The 22044-nt window shown below is 41.3% G+C and overlaps 1 protein-coding gene across 3 annotated transcripts; it reads left to right on the top strand.

Annotated features, from left to right (window-relative positions):
• The first annotated feature begins 14519 nt into the window (after positions 1 to 14519).
• On the top strand, positions 14520 to 21750 carry LOC121581066 (GATA-binding factor 6-B-like). 3 transcript variants are annotated; one of them, XM_041896430.2, is made up of 7 exons: positions 14520 to 14616; positions 15490 to 16455; positions 17705 to 17871; positions 18541 to 18666; positions 18983 to 19070; positions 19190 to 19278; positions 21201 to 21750. In XM_041896430.2, exons 2-7 carry the CDS (start codon positions 15546 to 15548, stop codon positions 21363 to 21365), a joined length of 1545 nt encoding a protein of 514 aa, XP_041752364.1. In that variant the 5' UTR covers positions 14520 to 14616; positions 15490 to 15545; the 3' UTR covers positions 21366 to 21750. The 3 variants fall into 3 exon arrangements, with proteins under 3 accessions (XP_041752364.1, XP_041752366.1, XP_041752367.1); XM_041896432.2 differs by having other exon boundaries at positions 14538 to 14612; XM_041896433.2 differs by lacking the exon at positions 14520 to 14616 and adding an exon at positions 14903 to 14981.
• Positions 21751 to 22044: the final 294 nt, after the last annotated feature.

The following is a 22044-nucleotide window of genomic DNA, read 5'->3' as shown; positions in this document are numbered from 1 at the left end:
CAATCCAGGAAATACATTTAAATGTATTGTATATTGCCTATGAGGATGAAAAATATATATATTGTATTGTTTTTATTTAACTAGGTAAGTCAGTTAAGAACAAATTCTTATTTACAATGACGGCCTACACCGGCCAAACCCGGACGACGCTGGGCCAATTGTGCGCCGCCCTATGGGACTCCCAATCATGGCCTGCTGTGATACAGCCTGGAATCGAATCAGGGTGTCAGTAGTGACGCCTCAAGCACTGAGGTGCAGTGCCTTAGACCGCTGCGCCACTCAGGAGCCCCATATATCTCCCACATAAAATGTTTTCCTGACACATTTGCAGTTATATATAATACAGTGCTTCAAGTCTACTTTTTTTCAGTGCTTACTTTGCTTGGTATTTATGTTATGGCTATAGTATATACTATAAGACATTTACAGAGGCCCCAATCCAAATCTTGTGAAATCAACAGAGAACAGCTTTGTCCTTCTGAAGGGACAACGTGCTATATAGACACTACGTGGAAGTGAGACCGGTAATGGCCTGAGCCAGTAGCTACTCCCATCTCCCATGTCTTTCTAGTCCCCTTTTGTTGAGGTAGAGTGGCACAGGCACAAAGTCACAATGTTACAGTAAATTATACGTGCTGGAGATCATCCTGATATGACCTCATTTTGTAGAATCATAAGGGTTTGTTAGGTCATGGGAATACCCCCCTCAAAGACAAACTCACCACGGTAACTCAACCATGGAAACGAAGGGCTGGACACACTACACAGATTTAATTTCAACACGGAATTACGAGAAAAAGTGTATAAGGAAGGACTGTGAATTTAAAAACGAATCAGTTACAGTGAAGTGGAAGGGAGGTGACACATTGCTTTTCAGTCAGACCTGGAATCATTTCATGTCTTTTCTGCTGTAGTACAGTTAGGTAGTGACCATAACAAGGCTGCAGGTATAATACTCCCACCATGAGCAAACAGTTCCGGACAAACAGAGAGAGCTATGGGCATTATAGCTCTGCCTGGTACAGCACACTGAGGACAGAGACACAGGCACAAAAGAAGGCGCATGATTGGTCTGTTTGATGGAGATCAGATAAAAATTATAATTGGAGCATGTAGAATGCATATGTTGACTGTTTTCAGTCAAACAAAGACTGTCACGCCATAAACTGTACTGACCTCAATGTTTTCATTGTCTGGGCAGCTGGAGTAAAGTAAAGTGGTAAGGAACCCTGCAGTCAAGTGCACAGTTGGAATGAGTGTGTTTTATTTTAATGTGTGTGGAAGAACGGTGTGCGTGCATGTGTGCACGTGTCTGTGTCTGTGTCTGCATCTACACACGTGCAGGTGTAGCTGTTTGAGGTGCCTGAGACGAGGTCATATGGTCATGGAAGGACAAGGGGAAATGTTGCCACATGATGGTGGCCATGTTTGGTTGGTTGAGCTCTGCAGTCTTTTCAGTAACAAGATGTTATCAGGTCTGCCGGGCCACTTGTCTGTTCTACACACTCAAACAGCCTCACACACATTTGAATACATTTTCCAGTGGAAAGAAATAAAGTTTTACTGTGACTGTCTATATAGAAGGTCAAGGCTCTAGCCTAGAGTTGTGCATTTCAACAGAATAGTGAAATAGGACAAGACCTTTTGAGTTATGTAATTTGTTACAATTGGATTGGATTGGTGTTTCTAAAATGTCACAAAAAGTGTTGGATTGACTCAGCAACTCACAACTCCAAGGACCAATTTGGGGCTAGTGTTCAGTTCTGCACAGCCAACATGGTACTACAGACGTTTACTCTTTCAGGCTTTGAGATTCTAATTTGACCTAGCTATTTCAATTGCAACACAAGTCTCCAAGGTCCACCTAATCTCCCGTGAACAGACAACGTAAACATAAATGGTACTGTAGATCTGTCATGATACAATGGAGCGTGAGACAATGAGCAGCATTAGTTCCGTGCTTTTGACAAATCACGATTTCGCAGGTGTTAGCATCTTTAGAATTCCGGAAGGGAAGGCGACATTTGACCCATTGACTTGCCCATAACTTGGAAAGAGAGAGGGTGGAGCTCTTCGTTCTGCTTCCGATCCTCATTTTATCTCTTCTCTTTACACATATGGACCCAGAATTTAATAGAGCATCTGACCAATTATGCAATACTTTAGTTCTGAGTTAACCTAGATTAATATCCACCTAACTTAGGTACAGTACAGGTACAGTTGAAGTCGGAAGTTTACATACACTTAGGTTGGAGTCATTAAAACTCGTTTTTCAACCACTCCACAAATTTCTTGTTAACAAACTATAGTTTTGGCAAGTTGGTTAGGACATCTACTTTGTGAATGACACAAGTAATTTTTCCAACAATTGTTTGTTTCACGTATAATTCACTGTATCACAATTCTGGTGGGTCACTAAGTTGACTGTGCCTTTAAACAGCTTGTAATATTCCAGAAAATGATATCATGGCTTTAGAAGCTTCTGATAGGCTAATTGACATCATTTGGAGGTATACCTGTGGATGTATTTCAAGGCCTACCTTCAAACTCAGTGCCTCTTTGCTTGACATCATGGGAAAATCAAAAGAAATCAGCCAAGACCTCAGAAAGAAAGATTGTAGACCTCCACAAGTCTGGTTCATCCTTCGGAGCAATTTCCAAACGCCTGAAGGTACCACGTTCATCTGTACAAACAATAGTACACAAGTATAAACACCATGGGACCACGCAGCCGTCATACCGCTCAGGAAGGAGACGCGTTCTGTCTCCTAGAGATGAACGTACATTGGTGCGAAAAGTGCAAATCAATCCCAGAACAACAGCAAAGGACCTTGTGAAGATGCTGGAGGAAACAGGTACAAAAGTATCTATATCCACAATAAAAAGAGTCCTATATCGACATAACCTGAAAGGCAGCTCAGCAAGGAAGAAGCCACTGCTCCAAAACCGCCATAAAAAAGCCAGACTACGGTTTGCAACTCCACATGGGGACAAAGATCGTACTTTTTGGAGAAATGTCCTCTGGTCTGATGAAACATAAATACAGTGAGGAAAAAAAAGTATTTGATCCCCTGCTGATTCTGTGTGTTTGCCCACTGACAAAGACATGATCAGTCTATAATTTTAATGGTAGGTTTATGTGAACAGTGAGAGACAGAATAACAACCACAAAATCCAGAAAAACGTATGTCAAAAATGTTATAAATTGATTTGCATTTTAATTAGGGAAATAAGTATTTGACCCCTCTGCAAAACATGACTTAGTAATTGGTTGCAAAGCCCTTGTTGGCAATCACAGAGGTCAGACGTTTCTTGTAGTTGGCCCCCAGGTTTGCACACATCTCAGGAGGGATTTTGTCCCATTCCTCTTTGCAGATCTTCTCCAAGTCATTATGGTTTCGAGGCTGACGTTTGGCAACTCGAACCTTCAGCTCCCTCCACAGATTTTCTATGGGATTAAGGTCTGGAGACTGGCAAGGCCACTCCAGGACCTTAATGTGCCTTTTCTTGTGCCACTCCTTTGTTGCCTTGGCCGTGTGTTTTGGGTCATTGTCATGCTGGAATACCCATCCACGACCCATTTTCAATGCCCTGGCTGAGGGAAGGAGGTTCTCACCTAAGATAAGACGGTACATGGCCCCGTCCATCGTCCCGTTGATGCGGTGAAGTTGTCCTGTCCCCTTAGCAGAAAAACACCCCCAAAGCATAATGTTTCCACCTCCATGTTTGATGGTGGGGATGGTGTTCTTGGGGTCATAGGCAGCATTCCTCCTCCTCCAAACACGGTGAGTTGAGTTGATGCCAAAGAGCTCGATTTTGGTCTCATCTGACCACAACACTTTCACCCAGTTCTCCTCTGAATCATTCAGATGTTCATTGGCAAACTTCAGACTGGCCTGTATATGTGCGTTCTTGAGCAGGGGGACCTTGCGGGCGCTGCAGGATTTCAGTCCATCACGGCGTAGTGTGTTACCAATTGTTTTCTTGGTGACTATGGTCCCAGCTGCCTTGAGATCATTGACAAGATCCTCCCGTGTAGTTCTGGGCTGATTCCTCACCGTTCTCATGATCATTGCAACTCCACAAGGTGAGATCTTGCATGGAGCCCCAGGCCGAGGGAGATTGACAGTTATTTTGTGTTTCTTCCATTTGCGAATAATCACACCAACTGTTGTCACCTTCTCACAAAGCTGCTTGGCGATGGTCTTGTAGCCCATTCCAGCCTTGTGTAGGTCTACAATCTTGTCCCTGACATCCTTGGAGAGCTCTTTGGTCTTGGCCATGGTGGAGAGTTTGGAATCTGATTGATTGATCAAATCAATTTATAACATTTTTGACATGCGTTTTTCTGGATTTTTTTGTTGTTATTCTGTCTCTCACTGTTCAAATACACCTACCATTAAAATTATAGACTGATCATTTCTTTGTCAGTGGGCAAACGTACAAAATCAGCAGGGGATCAAATACTTTTTTCCCTCACTGTATAACATTTTGGCCATAATGACCATCGTTATGTTTGGAGGAAAAAGGCGGTATCTTTCAAGCCGAAGAACACCATCCCAACCGTGAAGCACGGGGGTGGAAGCATCATGCTGTGGGGGTGCTTTGCTGCAGGAGGGACTGGTTCACTTCACAAAATAGATGGCATCATGAGGAAGGAAAATTATGTGGATATATTGAAGCAACATCTCAAGACATCAGTCAGGAAGTTAAAGCTTGGTCGCAAATGGGTCTTCCAAATGGACAATGACCCCAAGCATACTTTCAAAGTTGTGGCAAAATGGCTTAAGGACAACAAAGTCAAGGTATTGGAGTGGCCATCACAAAGCCCTGACCTCAATCCTGTAGAAAATGTGTGGGCAGAACTGAAAAGCATGTGCGAGCAAGGAGGCCTACAAACCTGACTCAGTTACACCAGCTCTGCCAGGAGGAATGGGCCAAAATTCACCCAGCTTATTGTGGGAAGCTTGTGGAAGGCTACCTGAAACGTTTGACCCAAGTTAAACAATTTAAAGGCAATGCTACCAAATACTAATTGAGTGTATGTAAACTTCTGACCCACTGTGAATGTGATGAAATAAATAAAAGCTGGAATAAATCATTCTCTCTACTATTATTCTGACATTTCACATTCTTAAAATAAAGTGGTGAACCTAACTGACCTAATACAGGGATTTCTACTAGGATTAAATGTCAGGAATTGTGAAAAACTGAATTTAAATGTATTTGGGTATGGTGTATGTAAACTTCTGACTTCAACTGTATGTACACTTTCTGCACTATAGAAATGAACAATAGACAAGCAGGTAGTTCATTAATCTACCAAGACTGAGGTCTCACGCCCCTCTCATACAGTGTCTGCCTAATAAGCAGTAGACCCACTAGGTACAATACAATGCCCGGGCCTTGAGACCAGCTGAGAGGCCTGTGTATGGCAAGGTCTGGGCCTGCAACTGCTCCTCTCCTCTTCCCCTATGTCTGTCTGCGTCTGTCTGTTGCCCTATCCACTCTCTACCCCCCAACTACCACCCCCACCCCTACGCCTCTGCTTTTAACTATCTAATGATGTCACCTCTACCAAGGCTGCTCTTTTTCTCTGGTGCTCTGAACATCCAAACAGCTGATTCAGGGAAAGTCACAGTGTGTTCTGGAAACCTGACCTTCTGCTAAGACAAAACACATAGAGGGACTGGCTCTAGCTGGTGAGCTAACAGGATGGAGGCAACGGGGATGTTAACGTGGAAACAATAACACGGCCTTGCTCGGGTTTGGAAAACCAAACCTCATCTATTAGCTGTACTTTCAGAGACCCAATACAGAGGTGTTCATTTAAAGGCCCTGTCTAGTCTAAACCATTAGTAATTTTTTGGTAATGACCATTTTGTGATTTCTTAGTAAATATCGGGTAATTTATGTATTCTAAAATTAAGTGCTACCATATCATCTTTGTACAAGAAGAAAGCAACATAACAGAGTTGTGGGCTGGAGCAGCGCACTCCGCCATTGTAATCATTCCTCACAATTACAGTGCTTAAGTTCTTATTAACCTCAATCGGTGTGTGTTGAATTATACACCTCAGGCTTATCTGGTTAGGTTGTCTAATGGGTGATGGATGGATAGAGGGCTTATCTGGGGCCCATCCCTGGAGGAGCATCCCAGGAGGAGCTCTCTGACATGAGGTTGTGAGGGGCTGGATGACTATGGACCCCCATGGACCCCCACCACTGGAGCTAGCCCCTCCACACTGACTGGGCTAAGGTAGAGCTAGAGGAAGCCCCACTATATCAGGGGCCGGTATGCCACCATTCAAACCACGCTCCCCGATAAATTCACAATACGACAAATCTGTGCATGCAACTTGAAATTACTATCTATCATTTTAAATCTCCCATATACACAAATGCATGATTTATGTGAAAGTTATGTGCATGTTATATGACCCAATTTGGCCCTCAGTAACCTCACCATGTCAATAATAATAATAATATGCCATTTAGCAGACGCTTTTATCCAAAGCGACTTACAGTCATGCGTGCATACATTTTTGTGTATGGGTGGTCCCGGGGATCGAACCCACTACCTTGGCGTTACAAGTGCCGTGCTCTACCAGCTGAGCTACAGAGGACCACATAATGTACATAATGTCTATCATGTCTATCATTTTAAATCTCCCATATACACAAATGCATGATTTATGTGAAAGTTATGTGCATGTTTTATGACCCAATTTGGCCCTCAGTAACCTCACCATGTCAAGTATTGTAAATGACAAGGTCTACTCCATCTTATTGTCAGTCAGACTAGATTTACTTATGTGTGTCATGCCCTGTCCCTCCACCAGCTACACTGGACAATTAACCCCTTATTTGCTTTATGAGATAGGTAAGAAAGCAGTACACTGTCAGAATGAGAGGAGATGCAAATGTATTGAGTTAAGCTCTAGACTGGGCTGACCCAAGAAATGCTGGTTTAGAAAGAAGTCATAGACAATGGTTTGGCCATCAACGAGACATAGAGAATGGTTTGGCCTGGGTTAAGCCCAATTATGTGACCTATTTTCTGCTAGTGTAAAATGGACAAAATCATAATTAAGACGTAAACTAAAATGCAACATCACTGTGTTGATTGAAACTTTCTCCATTGAGTTATCATGCGTTACATAATTGGGTATACATTTGGAAGTTACCCACATTAATATGGGCATAAGAGGTCCTGATATGGTTGCATAAACAGATACTGAGCCTCATAATCTTGTCTACATTGTATCACATATAGTTGTTGGTTCCATTCTGTAACTCCTATCTACCCTGTATGCCATTATTATTACACTCCAATTAGAAAACAGAGCCAAGGTCAAGACATGAGAGGCAACTGGGTCAAAGGCACCCCATATCACCAACCTGTGACGCCATCACTATGATAGACGGATACGTATGGAGACAATACTAAAGATTGGGTGTCTCCCTCATTGTCTGATGCAAGACTTTTATGAGTATGAATTGGAATAGTTATCCATTTTCCAGTATTGAGCCATACTATTCAACTTGCTACTTTTATGTTAGTGTTTTTTATGAGTTTGCTAAGTGACACCATTCCCCTAGAATCATAAATGCAGCGCTAAACTAATCTAAAACTCTCTTCTATTTCAGTACCTTTAGATGGAGAGGAATGTAGTTGGTCGTAGACAGTGGTTCATCACTTGACCCAGCTAGGGTGTAGCTGACTGGCTGTGGCTGTGCAATACTTCCGGGGAAGTTTTTAGCCAGCGTGGCTAGCTAGCTTGCTACCAATCCCCTGGCCTCTCCCCAACACACACACACACACACACATACACATACACACACACAAACAAACACACACACACACACACACACAAACACACTCGAAATCGGGCAGGTGAGGGCGTTCACTTTTGTGGGCGAGCCTTGGAAACCAGCAAGGATGGTTCACACTGTCCAAACGACAAAGGTTGCTTTTACACACCTGCCCTGCCTCGTTTAATCATCTACCACTCCAAACAGTAGACTGACGCTCACCCATCAGCCACTGGGGCAGCCCCCATGGGAGTTGTCACCAACAATTTATCTCTTAAAAATATTATCATACAACTAACCCTAACCACACTGCTAAACGTAAACGTAAACCTAATTCTAACTTTAAATTAACCTTTTACTGCAGTGGGCTGAGTCAGGGTCACACAGAATGTTTCTTGATAGTCTTAAACAAATCTACTTTGAAACAAAGGTATACACCTCACACACATGGTTATGGGCTTACTAAAAAGAAGACACCTACACCATGTCAGACATAGAGTTTGAATGTATTCAATCTTAAGTTTGCATCCCAATATTACATTGTATATACATTACAGAAGACTGAAATACACTATATATACAAAGGTATGTGGACACCCCTTCAACATTGCATGGCACACAGCCATGCAATCTCCATAGACAAGCATTGGCAGTAGAATGGCAGCCATGCAATCTCCATAGACAAGCATTGGCAGTAGAATGGCCTTACTGAAGAGCTCAGTGCCACCTTTCCAACAAGTCAGTTCATCAAATTTCTGCCCTGCTAGAGCTGCCCCGGTCAACTGTAAGTGCTATTATTGTGAAGTGGAAACATCTAAGAGCAACAACGACTCAGCAGCGAAGTGGTAGGCCACACAAGCTCACAGAACGGGACTGCCGAGTGCTGAAGCGCATAGTGCGTAAAAATTGTCTGTCCTCCGTTGCAACACTCACTACCGAGTTCCAAACTGCCTCTGGAAGCAATGTCAGCACAATAACTGTTTGTTGAGAGCTTCATGAAATGGGTTTCCAAGGCCGAACAGCCGCACACAAGCCTAAAATCACCATGCGCAATGCCAAGCATCGGCGGAAGTGGTGTAAAGCTCGCCGCCATTGGACTCTGGAGTATTGGAAACGCGTTCTCTGGAGTGATTAATCACGCTTCACCATCTGGCAGTCCGACTGACAAATCTGGGTTTGGCGGATGCCAGGAGAACGCTACCTGCCCCAATGCACGGTGCCAACTGTAAAAAAAAAAAAATGGTCTGGGGCTGTTTTTCATAGTTCGGGCTAGGCCCCTTAGTTCCAGTGAAGGGAAATCTTAACGCTACAGCATACAATGGTATTCTAGACGATTCTGTGCTTCCAACTTTGTGGCAACAGTTTGAGGAAGACCCTTTCTTGTTTCAGCATGACAATGTCCCCGAGCACAAAGTGAGGTCTATACAAAAATGGTTTGTTGAGATCAGTGTGAAAGAACTTGACTGGCCTGCACAGAGCCCTGCCCTCAACCCCATCGAACACCTTTGGGATGAATTGGAACGCAGACTGCGAGCCAGGCATAATCACCCAACATCAGTGCCCGACCTCACTAATGCTCTTGTGGCTGAATGGAAGCAAGTCCCCGCAACAATGTTCCAACATCTAGTGGAAAGCCTTCCCAGAAGAGTGGAGGTTGTTATAGAAGCAAAGGGGGGACCAACTCCATATTAATTCCCATGATTTTGGAATGAGATGTTCAACGAGCAGGTATCCACATACTTTTGGTCATGTAGTGTTTAACAAAATATTGTTTATTAATTATGAAATTATGAAAAATATTAATAACATTCCACCCATGAGGCCACTGTGTCATTTGACTGCAGGAAACGGCTATAACCTAAGAGCTACCTGTTGTTTTAATGCAGTTTCACAATATAGTCTATTTTGACTTAACCCTCTATGGGAGCCACTGGCCATGCAGCCATGGGAAAGTAGAGACAGACAGCCAGCCAGACAAACAGACAGACAGACAGACAGACCGAGTCTCAGGCATAAAACGGCTCTGTGCCTGCCTTCCATAAAGAACCATGTGTAAATAGGGCATTTCATTTGTTTTAAGCCCCAAACGCTTCAGACACATTGAAGAGATCAATCAAATACAGGAAATGACTTTCACAGCCTCCATAATGGTTTATTTGACATCCAGAACAAATCACACCTCTTCCTCCCAAAGTCCAAGCTATGTACAAAGAGTCGGATGACCTATAAACAAACTGTAATAACTGTGAATCTGAATAAGGAAGTGGGATACTATGCTCTCTGTATATGTGTGACATGGAAGGTTAGATATATCATTTTTAGGCAATTAAATCTAAATGTTATCACAATGCATATGATCTCATTAGGGGTCAGTTAAATAACAACCAATTATCAGCCATATTCAATATGTCAATTGAAATTAGATTGTATGTTTTGCTAAAGCATAATGTGAAAATATGTCGAGAACAATTATTTATTTTGTATTGAGTCATGACATGACAATATTTTTACATTTCCCAGACGCTCTTATACAGAGTGACTTACAGGAGCAATTAGGGTTAAGTGCCTTGCACACCAACAGATTTTTCACCTAGTCGGCTAGGGGATTCGACCCAGCGACCTTTCGAGTTAACCATAATTAGCGGACATTGGTGGCGTCGTTTGGATTTAATCAAACCATGAGGTTTTCTCCTTTAATAACAATTAAATAGCATTCTGCTCTGAAATGATATTCTATTCATAACTTACTTCGAAATATATCCTACTGTATGTGGATCATCTTGATGGATGCCATGTACCATGTTCTATACATAGTTGTGTCATTCTTTTTGATTGAATTATCTCACTACCAGCATAATCTAAACTCTAAAAATGCTCGAGAAATTGTCCAGTAATTTCGAGACAGAGTACCTACATAGCTTATCTTTATCTTGTTTTTATCACCCATTTGTGAGATTAAATGGACACTCAAAAGGTAATGATAAAATGCTGTATTACATTTATCTAGTGGATAAAACAAAAGTGTATCTTATTGTTGTTATTACAATTGTTGTAATAGCACAATAATAATAATCATAATCATAATCATAATAATAATTTCAAGGTCTGTATTATCAAATGTAATATTGACAGGATATCTAAAAAGTGATCGCATGGCGTTCTTGGCAACGATATGGGATTGAATAAGATTTCTACTTGCAATAAAAAAAAATAGTTTAAATTAAAATATTAACTGCAACATTTTCGTTCAATTTCCGAGCACAGAAAAACATCTCCACTTGATCTAATCAATCTATTGAGACGCAATCGAGACAGAGGTGAATAATTAAGTACATGTCTGAATGCTACAAGGTAGACATGTTTTACAAATCGCTGATTGTTCCCCATTCATCATAAACTCTCACCTTTGATGACACTATTCAATTACACCACAGACAAAGCAGACTTCCTTTACGCCTTCAACACCATTCTTGAATAGCATACATTATTAGTAACCTAAAGGCGTTGTGTCTGTATTAAACCAATCAAATCTGATACGAATTTAGCTGATATTTTATTATGCCAAATCAATGATAGTATAACTTTTACCATCACATGAATAGGCCTATCGAGTATTCAAAACATTAGGAACACCTTCCTAATATTGAGTTGCACCCCGTTTTCCCCTCAGAACAGCCTCAATTCGTCTGGGCATGGACTCTACAAGGTGTCGAAAGCATTCCACAGGGACCCATTTTGACTCCAATGCTTCCCACAGTTGTGTCAAGTTGGCTGGATGTCCTTTGGGTGGTGGACCATTGTTGATACACACGGGAAACTGTTGAGCGTGTAAAACCCAGCAGCGTTGCAGTTCTTGACAAAACCCGGTGCGCCTGGCTCTTACTACCATACCCCGTTCAAAGACACTTAAATCTCTTCACCCTCTGAATGGCACACATACACAATCCATGTCTCAATTGTCTCAAGGCTTTAAAATAATTATTTAACCTGTCTCCTACCCTTCATCTACACTGATTGAAGTGGATTTAACAAGTGACATCAATAAGGGATCATAGCTTTCACCTGGATTCACCAGTCTGTTTAATGGAAAGAGCAGGTGTTTCTAATGTTTTGTACCCTCAGTGTATACCCACTTTATAACTATAAAGCTAAAGCTGCATATCAAATGTTCTGTCTCTGGGGAAGCTGTGGCATTGAGAAAAACATTATTGGCCTACAACAAAACTACTGGGCCTATGCACCATGACGCTCTGTGAGAAGTGTAGGCTCTTTGGCCTGAGATGTTTAGTAGGTTTATGGATATACTGTACATTGGTGTAATGAAATGCAGTGCTCATTATTATTTAAATAATTGCATAATTCTTCTAATAGGCGAACATAGTTGCTTTACAATAGGAAACTCTGTCTTTCAATATAACATAAAGCGAGTAGTAGGAGATAATCATTATCAAGTCAGTACATACAGTATTAGGCAATGACACCTGAAGGCGATTATGCAATGAAACAGACACGTTATTGAGATATGACTGAAGATACGGCCATCTTGAAAATCAATAAAGAAATAAATCACAAAATAATTACATTTTATTATCATTACTAGTACTACCACTACTATTATTTTCAAAAGGTATTGTTTTATTATTATTGTTATTCATATTATTATTGTTATGAATAATTATAATATTAATATTATAGGCTAGTCGAGGTCATTCGAATGTAGGCCCATCTAGGCCTAATAATGCCATTACAGTATAATAAACCTTAAATTATTCCACAGTGACAATAAATTATTCGTTTTAAATTGCCAAATTATATAGACTATTTATTGTTGATTGCAAACGGTCTTCCCCCAGTCTGCCCCTGCCTGAGCCTGTCCGTCCCTGGATAGTGTGAAGATAGAGGCTGAGACTGAGCGGCGTCCTGCCACCACCGGTGGCGATTCGTTACAGGTAGGCTAACTATCGGAGAGACACACTTCGTGGCATCACAGCGAAAACACCTCATTCGTCAAGTCGAATTGGAACAGACAGTAAAACCATGATTATGTATTCTCGCACCTCCTTGACAACTGCCTGCCTCGGCCCCCCAATGTCCAGCCGAGACAGTAGCGCCTGTTTACTCCATGTTCCACCATGTATTTGATAGGCTATATTGTGTCTTTTTCGCTTTGCTCTCAATTATTTATCAAAATAGCCTAGGCGATAGCTGTTTTGCGATCCCTTTTACGCACGAGGACGCGTCAAATCTATGGCGCGTTAAACATATAGTCATAGTTCTGATATCTCTTTTGCAAGTATGCAGTTGCTTACACCTCTCTACAGACAACGTTTCTAAAAATGCTACCTAGGTTTAACCTTTGCAAAGCAACGAAAAGTGAAAGGAATGCAAAGACCAAAGTAAAAGAAGAATGGCCATTGTTTGAGCCCACTTTACAAGAGGAGTCAAACAGAGGATAGATCATGTTGCAATGGCTCGTGTCTCTCCTCTCTCTCAGTGCAACGAAATGGTGACCTACAATTTACCCTGAAACGCGTATCGCCTAACAGCGTTATCCAGACAAAATGTAAATAGAAAGAAATACCAGTTGAATTCTTCCCAGGTTGACTAACGACGGGCCTATTTGTTAACCCCTGGAAGGAGTACAGAAGACTTGTAAATGAATGGTTTAACTGACACCTCGACACTTTTGATAATTTCACTGAGCCAATGTATATTCCAACTGAATGAATAATCGCCAGTTCAAAGTAAATCTTCTCTGCAACAACAGATACGTGCTGAGAGTTTGTGCTTCTGAGGCTGACCCCATTTAATCACAAATTAAGGCGTCTCACTTAAATAAACTAACTGTGAATGGTCTTCCCTAACATAACGCCGAAATTGAGAATAAACAAACAAATAAACTAAATAAGGCCATTTTAAAATAGCTATACTCAGCGAGGTTTGTATTTTAGGGCCTTTTACTTTCTAATTATAATTATTTATATCATACAATGTTAGTTATTTTAAGTATGGTGCAGTTGATAGGCTATTAAATATTTCACTTTGTAAATTGAAAACGTTTTTCAATAGGATATTATTTTTAAACTCTGTATTCGATGCCAACAGTTTTGTAGATAGATCTATAACATCTTGCATTATTACAATGTATTGCTTGCTAGAAATTGTAAACACATTCTGAAGAATGTTAGCCTAGGGAATACTTAATTTGTCTAACGTGTATAATGATAGGCATACTATAATTTCTTAGCTTCTGATAGGTTAATAATGTTCATCACGATAGTCGTGGTTTGTACATCTAACTAATTTGTACGCAATATCCTTTGAAAACAGGCTTGATGTCAATTATGAAAACCCCCCTTTTTGCTCTAAATAAAACGCAGTTATTATCATATTTATTTGAATATCTTAACTATTCTGTGAGTAAACCAATGTGCACTGCCAAAACAAGCTTTTCTCTGCATATTTATCTGAATAAAGGAATTTCGATTTTATTTCAACAACAAAAAGTCCATAGCCTACTGTGAAACGTCAAATTGATTGCATTTACAGTTTGTGTCATTTTAGACACGATCAAGTCTTTCAAAGGCTAGCACCCCCAACAAGTTGAAATATTTGTTCAATTGAAATCCAATCAGAGAACGCCCTCAGATTCCAACTGCAGCCTCGAGAAGCGCCTCCTCTCTAAAAACCTCGTCACGCCCGCAGTAGGCTAACGCTTTCATTCCTATCTTCCCAGAGACCAGCTACGACCCACACACTATTGGAAACTTCAACGAGCGACCGATGGCACAGATCTAGTAGGTATGTGGTGAATATTCCTTCCTCTCCTCTTTTGTCTTCTATTTTTCAGTCCAGTCTTGGTAAAACATCTGGTTTCAGTGATCGTGCTCCTGGGTGCCAGCTGCGCAGAACCTAAATCATTTGGGGTATTGGTTTGTCACCCTTACCCTGCCTCTTGGGTCTTATCTGTTATGCGTCTTATCAAGCGGTTATCGCTTTGCTCCAAAGACATATTGCATTTTGTTCCTATCTGTAACGGTGTGTGTTTTTTGTAATTATGAAGAGGCTATCTGCAGAGGAGAGGACAGGGTTTTGACACGGATGGATTCAACTCCTCTGGTCAGAGCGCGCGCTGTGGTTAAATTTCTAATGGATTAATACCTTAGGTGGTAATGCCAAAAATGTCTTATCTATTAGTCTATAACCATAATATAGTTTTCATAATGAGGATCGAGTATTGTGTGTTAAGTAACCTAGCCTTTAGCCTGTCTATCATTTTGTATTATGTTCTCAAAATTACGCGAATACGTTTCAAAATGAAACCAAGCCCCACATCAAGGGCTATGTTGGGTTTGCATTGCGTAGTTTCCCATACCGTAAGCTATGGAATTGGTATGATATTGTTATCATGGTGGATGACATGTTTCTTGCAAATTAATAGTATCGCTTGAAAGATCATTCAAATGTAACTCTTTGGACCAAATCTTTGGGAATAATATTTGAGATCGTAATAAGATTTGATCACCTCATCTCATAGATCCTTTATGATACCAGACATAGTTACTGTCGAATTTCAATTGCACGACGCCCAAGGACCTGTTTAACAATTTACAATATGATAGACCCTTTTAGCCTACTTGATCTTGATAACAACTTATTCTCTCTCATTCCCAGGGCAGACAACATCCTCACGATTTTCTAGCCCTACGGTGTATGGAAAGGGATCCTGGATGGACCTGGGCGAAAACAGCTGGTCCATGGTCAAGCAAGAAGTGTCCAGCAGCCCAGGGTCACCGGCTGAACAGAGCTACTTACACGGCGGTCAGGACAGGAGGGACAGTCACGGCCGCGCGCACGACTCGGAGGGACTCAGGTCACCGCCGCCAACCGATCAACTTGACTTAGTGGGACACCGGCGCGCCGAGGGGCCAGGCAGATCATCTCTACACTCCTATGTTCACTTCGGACACGGACACCATAACAACAACAACACTGCCCTGCCCACCACCGAGGATATCACGCTGTTCACGGATTTAGACCAGGGCAACAAACTAATCATCTCTAGTGGAGCGCACCCACACCACAAGGGGGGCCTTATAGTCGACCCCAGCGACATGTATCAAACACTAGCCATCGCGGCGGCCCACCAGAGCCAGGCGGGGTACGACTCGCCCTCTGGGGGTTATATGCACTCCAACCCCAACTCTCCAGTGTATGTACCGAGCTCCCGGGTGGGACCCATGATATCCAGCCTCCCTTATTTGCAAGCCAGCGGGTCGTCTCAGCCCAGCCATGCGGTCACCAGCCATTCAGTCTGGTCGCAGTCTACTCCGGAGAGTCCCTCCTACAGCACCGGGAGTCCTCATACCTCCAACCGTTTCCACTACCCTCCAAGCCCGCCAATGAACAACGGAGCGCCCAGGGATAACGTCTACAGTAACCCGCTGAATGTGGGCAGCCGAGACCAGTACGGCCTCCCACGGCCCCTCAGTGGATCCTACGCCAGTCCCTACTCCCCGTATGTTGGACCGCAGCTATCCCAGTTGTCCTCGCCTTGGCCGGGAGGACCGTTCGATAACACCATGCTGCACACTTTGCAAAGCAGAGGTGCGCCCTTGACGATTCGAGGACCCAATGGAGGTAGGCTTTCTATTACAAAAATAATCGAAGAAATCTGCTTAATAATATGGACTTCAATTATGTGATAACTTTATTTCATACGTGCTAATATGATATCTATCGAATAGCTGTTGATTACCAACGTTTAACTCATGGTACAATAATTGAAATAACCATTTAAAAAATGTCAGTTACGAGGGCATGGGTGTAACAAGTGACGATAATTTACGATTACAAGTGTTTAGTCCTAAGGTCCCAATAAATTCAAATTCAATTGGTTTAAGGAAATTATCGCAGGTAAAATACATGTTTTATTGTAATGGTAAGACATGCTAAATAGCTTCCATTTTAGAATAGCAAGTTAATTAGGCTATAATTAGGCCTACACTCTTAGAAAAAAAAGGTTCTGGATAGAATCAAAAAGGGTTCTATACATTACATTTTAGTCATTTAGCAGACGCTCTTATCCAGAGCGACTTACAGTTAGCGCATACATTATTTTTATCGAACCCACAACCCTGGCGTTGCAAACGCCATGCTCTACCACTTGCTTCATATATGGCAAACCTAAAGGTTGGTAGAACCCCAATTTTGGTTCAGTGAAGAAGAACCTCCTGGTGTTCCAATCAAATAACCCTACAAAATGATTCTATATAGACCCTTTAGGGGTGTCATAAATGAAGCAAGCAATATAACCCTTTTTGGTTCTATCCAGAACCTTTTTTCTAAGAGTGTAGGCTATATATTAGTCAAGTAGGCTATTATCAATTCATTTGGTGCATGGATGAAAGTTTAGGCCTATCCCTGATATCGAATGTTTTATAACGACTTCTATGCCTATCATATTTTTATATTTTCATTGGTGTAACTAAAATAAATACATTGTTGATTACACCCTCTGACTGCACATATACAACTAGTATGGAAACATTTTGAGTTCCTTAAAGTAACTTAATGCATTAGACATAGATAAAATAGCTAAAGTACAGTCAAAGGTGCAGTCTCTAAAGTACAGTCAAAAGTGCCTTCTCCTTGTGTATTGAATGTATAAATGTAATATGCTATCACATATGCCTAGAATATACCTCATTTCGAAAAGAATGGTGAATAATCATTAAAACATATTTTTTTTTAAATAACCAATATACAATAACATATTTCATGACAGGTGCTCAATTAAGCCTAAGAAAAATCTGGGCTATTTTATGCCCAAGCACCTCTCTGAAGTGTAATGTAAGTGATTGGTGTGTTGCCTATCTGTTTCCCGAAGATATTCTCGACGACCTCGGAGAGAGCAGGGAATGCGTCAACTGCGGCTCCATCTCCACGCCGCTTTGGAGACGCGATGGCACGGGCCACTTTCTCTGCAACGCTTGCGGCCTGTACAGCAAAATGAATGGACTCAGCCGGCCATTAATTAAACCACAGAAGCGGATGGTAAGCAGAACACGCTCAGGGGACTACTTAACCACTCAATTTCCTGTCTATTTATTTAAAGCAATGGCTTAAAGTTATCACCTAAGATCTCTATACTCCTTATGGTGATTTTTTGGACAAACAATTCGCTTAAACGGTAGACCATTTTATTGCACCCTCCGTTTGGCCAGCGTTCATATATTAACAAGGTCATTCTGGCTTTCATATAGGCAATTTAGACATGGTCAACAAGTGTAAAGAGGCTACGTGAGGAAATAAATTACTTTTCAGACACACATTCTCCTGGCGCCATTACGCACTTATTACCCACACTAACAAACGACTGATGCCTTTTTTCCCCGAACTCCCTGACAATAAAATTCATGGTATTAAGCTGAACTTAACTGTCAGTTAAATGGATGACATGAATACGACCAATATTATTGTTAGGAAATTAGTGCAGATAACAGAAATAGTCATAAGAGAGGAGAATCCATGCCCTTCATATCCAATGATGAATTAAAGTGCTTGGATCACAGCCAAAGATTCCATTAGTCAGGTAGCCTAGCCTCGACCTCAGACTTCTCTCTATTTCACGTTTACAGCACGCGCTCACCTTTGCTTAATCGTAGCTTCATATCTTTATGTTCCAGGGTGTTTATCGTTGTTTGTATATTGCCTTTTTCCCAGTCATCATCCCGGCGAATCGGCCTCTCCTGCGCCAACTGTCAGACGAGCACAACCACCTTGTGGCGCAGAAACGCAGAGGGAGAACCGGTCTGCAACGCATGTGGGCTCTACACAAAATTACATGGAGTAAGACACAATCTTTACATTATGTCATAACTTACCCCTTTTTATTAACTTAATGTTCGACGACATATGCAGACAATATTGTAACTGGCACGTGCCTAATTACCGTGCGAAATTGTCCAATGAATATGGAGAGCAATATTAAACATGATCAGTTTATTCAGTGTGCCTAATAAATTATATTTATTATTAATACAGTTTATATTTAAAGAACAATTGACATGTTTTCATACATTGACAAAACGTGTAACCAAAAAACATGACAGAAAACGCCGTCCAACGATATCATGACAGACTAATGTAGTCGTTATTTTTGCAGGTACCTCGGCCGCTCGCCATGAAGAAAGAGGGAATTCAGACGAGGAAAAGAAAACCTAAAACTTTGAACAAAACCAAGGGATCCTCTGGTAAGCAATGGCTATTTTAACACCTCATGCACAGGACTCTCTCTCTCTCTCTCTCTGTTGTAGAATTGAAATACTTCGCTTTTATGGTTAATATATATTTTTTAATCATTTTACCACAGGAAATAGTAATTCAGTCGCCATGACTCCGACGTCGACATCTTCTTCCAACTCTGAAGACTGCTCGAAGAACAGCTCTCCAAACACGCAGGTGCCAGGGTTAATAAGATCGATCCATATTTTGATTTAGCATATTCGATTTGAAAACTAATATTCAGGTGTTATACAAACTGACTCAAGGTCGTTTACAAGTGAGATTATACTGTTGTCCCCTGCTCGGATATGTCTTGTGTAACAAATTATGCACGGCTAAATTATTCCCACAAATTTCAGTTAGCGTCAAATATAGGTCCACGGTTTTGGTAGAATAGACCCACATTTACTTTCAAACGAAAAAATATCTAAAATATGATTTCACCGTTTTATTTATTGCTCTAATTGGTATTATTTTGAATGAATATTGTTGACAAATGTAGGAGCAGGCAGGCTAATAATACACCTTCATCTGATATCTTCGTGATAGCAATAATATTGGCCTGATAATATTGGATTCAAAAGTATTGAGTCATACAGTATGTGGGATGTAGCCTATTGTATCTGGTGTCTTCGGAGGTATTTAAAGGCTGTCTCTACTGGGTTCTGGGAAATGGTCTGCATTTTTCAGAGATGATGCTCTTCGGAATTGTGTCCTAAAACATAGTTTCTGATTTGTTCCAAATAAAACAATATTATAGGCCTACTTAAAGTACATTTTATTAAAGACATTTGTCTGTTCATATCATTTGATAAATGGGCCGGTCTGCTATAATAATGTGAAGATTCACTGCAAATACGCCTATACACTGAGTGTACAAAACATTATGAACATCTGCTCTTTCCATGACATAGACTGACCAGGTGAAAGCTGATGTCACTTGTTAAATCCAATTCAATCAGTGTAGATGAAGGGGATAAGACAGGTTAAAGAATGATTTTTGAAGCCTTGAGACAATTGAGACATGAATTGTGTATGTGTGCTATTCAGAGGGTAAATGGGCAAGACAAATTATTTAAGTGCCTTTGAATGGGGTATGGTAGTAGGCGCTGGGCGCACCGGTTTGTGTCAAGAACTGCAACACTGCTGGGTTTTTCCATGGTCAACAGTTTACTGTGTGTATCAACAATGGTCCACCACCCATTGAGGCTGTTCTGAGGGCAAAACTCAATATTAGGAAGGTGTTCTTAATGTTTTGTACACTCAGTGTATATCCATCTTAGCAGTTACAAATGCAGATGTATCATTGATAGGCTTCTGGAAGCCCTGGCTGTGACTATAGAAAACCCATGGATAATAGTAGGGTCGTTCCACCGATTCAGTGCCTTTTAAGAAATGTAACTTGGTCAAAAAAAGTTTGATTTCACCTAATTGTAACATTCTGTCATAAAGAGCACATGTTCAACTTAATAAAACATACATTTTCCCATCTCAAGAGGTAATGTAAAAAAAAGACTATGGTAAGTGAATATTAAGTGCCAAATAAAGTAACAGGGTTGACGTAACATGGTTGATGATTTCATCTTAAATCAGCCATATATCACCTTGTGACAGGAGGAATGGAAGCTTGTTGTGTGAAACAAGGAGCGGCAATTGAATGCAAGCTTAAAAATTAAAATTGCTAAAACATTTCTAGCTTTTCTATCTATGGGTAAGAGGGTTGACGTGTTATGCTCGACCCGCTCAGTTTTCTACCACAAAACACCAGAACATTTCCAAAAAGAGTAAAATCAGCTCACCGGCTTTTACCCTATTGACTATTAGATATTCAATGTTTCTTATTCAAATTTTTTAAGAATAGTTTCACCATATTTTAAAACGAGTGTTCAGTTCACGTAACAGGGTTCACGTAATTTATTGAATTATACATGTGGTCTATATTTAAGGGTACTTCATGTAATATACCATGGTTTTAAAATGCAATATTGGTGCACAATTTCTAATTAAAATATCAAAGGGACACAAAAGGCACTTATTTTGTGGAAAGATACAGTCATTTGTTTTGAATCTGTGACTAACATTTCTCTGTCCTATTCCAGGTCCAGTCCTCTGTCCTGAGTGGCCCAGTGGAGGGCTCAGGCGGCTCTGCCATCGTGAAGTACCCAGGCCAGGATGGTCTCTACACAAGTGTGGGCCTCACCCAGTCTTCAGATATAGCCGGCTCCGTCAGGGGAGAGCCCTGGTGCCCCATGGCTCTTGCCTGAGTCACCGAGCTGGGGATGGAACCCACCACACTAGCCTCTCTCTCTGGATGTCCTGCTGCTGCTGCGTGATGGAAATATTTAGTGGCTCGATGGTTCTGGGTCTGTTTCCTACTTCCCAGCTAACAACAGTTGAACAGAGACAGCCTTTACCCCCCTCCACACCCATGCAAGTTTGAAATGTCCGTGGAATATTTGGGATTGATTTCCAGAATTATATGAGAAAACCTTAGTGCCTTAACACAAAGGGAAATATATGAGAGGAGGCCAGTTGATGCATTCTTGTAACTCTGCTGTTCGGATGCTTTCCGGACCGACCGGCTGTGCACTCAACATCTCTCTCTCTCTCTCTCTCTCTCTCTCTCTCTCTCTCTCTCTCTCTCTCTCTCTCTCTCTCTCTCTCTCTCTCTCTCTCTCTCTCTCTCTCTCTCTCTCTCTCTCTCTCTCTCTCTCTCTCTCTCTCTCTCTCTCTCTCTCTCTCTCATATATGGAGGTGGATAAAATGTTCTTTGTTGTCTGAAATCAAGAAACCTGTACATAATGTTTGGATTCCCCCACTCAAGACAAAAGCGGTTAATTGGATATTAATGGTTGAGAAAAGCACTATCCATGCATACAAAGGACATTTTGATCATTTTTTTTGCAACTGGAATCAAGCTATCAAGTTACCAAAACAACCTTC

The sequence above is a fragment of the Coregonus clupeaformis genome, chromosome 14 (genome assembly GCF_020615455.1).
Source record: "Coregonus clupeaformis isolate EN_2021a chromosome 14, ASM2061545v1, whole genome shotgun sequence".
Taxonomy (NCBI): Eukaryota; Metazoa; Chordata; class Actinopteri; order Salmoniformes; family Salmonidae; genus Coregonus; species Coregonus clupeaformis.
Note: the sequence above shows the minus strand (reverse complement) of the source record. Positions and strands in the feature narration are given on the sequence as shown.

Bases quoted from the DNA above. Each gene is read 5' to 3' on its own strand.
- LOC121581066 (XM_041896430.2), top strand. From the start codon at position 15,546: ATGGACCTGGGCGAAAACAGCTGGTCCATGGTCAAGCAAGAAGTGTCC. The intron at 17,872-18,540 runs GTAAGCAGAACA...CCTTTTTCCCAG, and splicing joins TTAAACCACAGAAGCGGATG to TCATCATCCCGGCGAATCGG. The intron at 18,667-18,982 runs GTAAGACACAAT...TTATTTTTGCAG, and splicing joins TCTACACAAAATTACATGGA to GTACCTCGGCCGCTCGCCAT.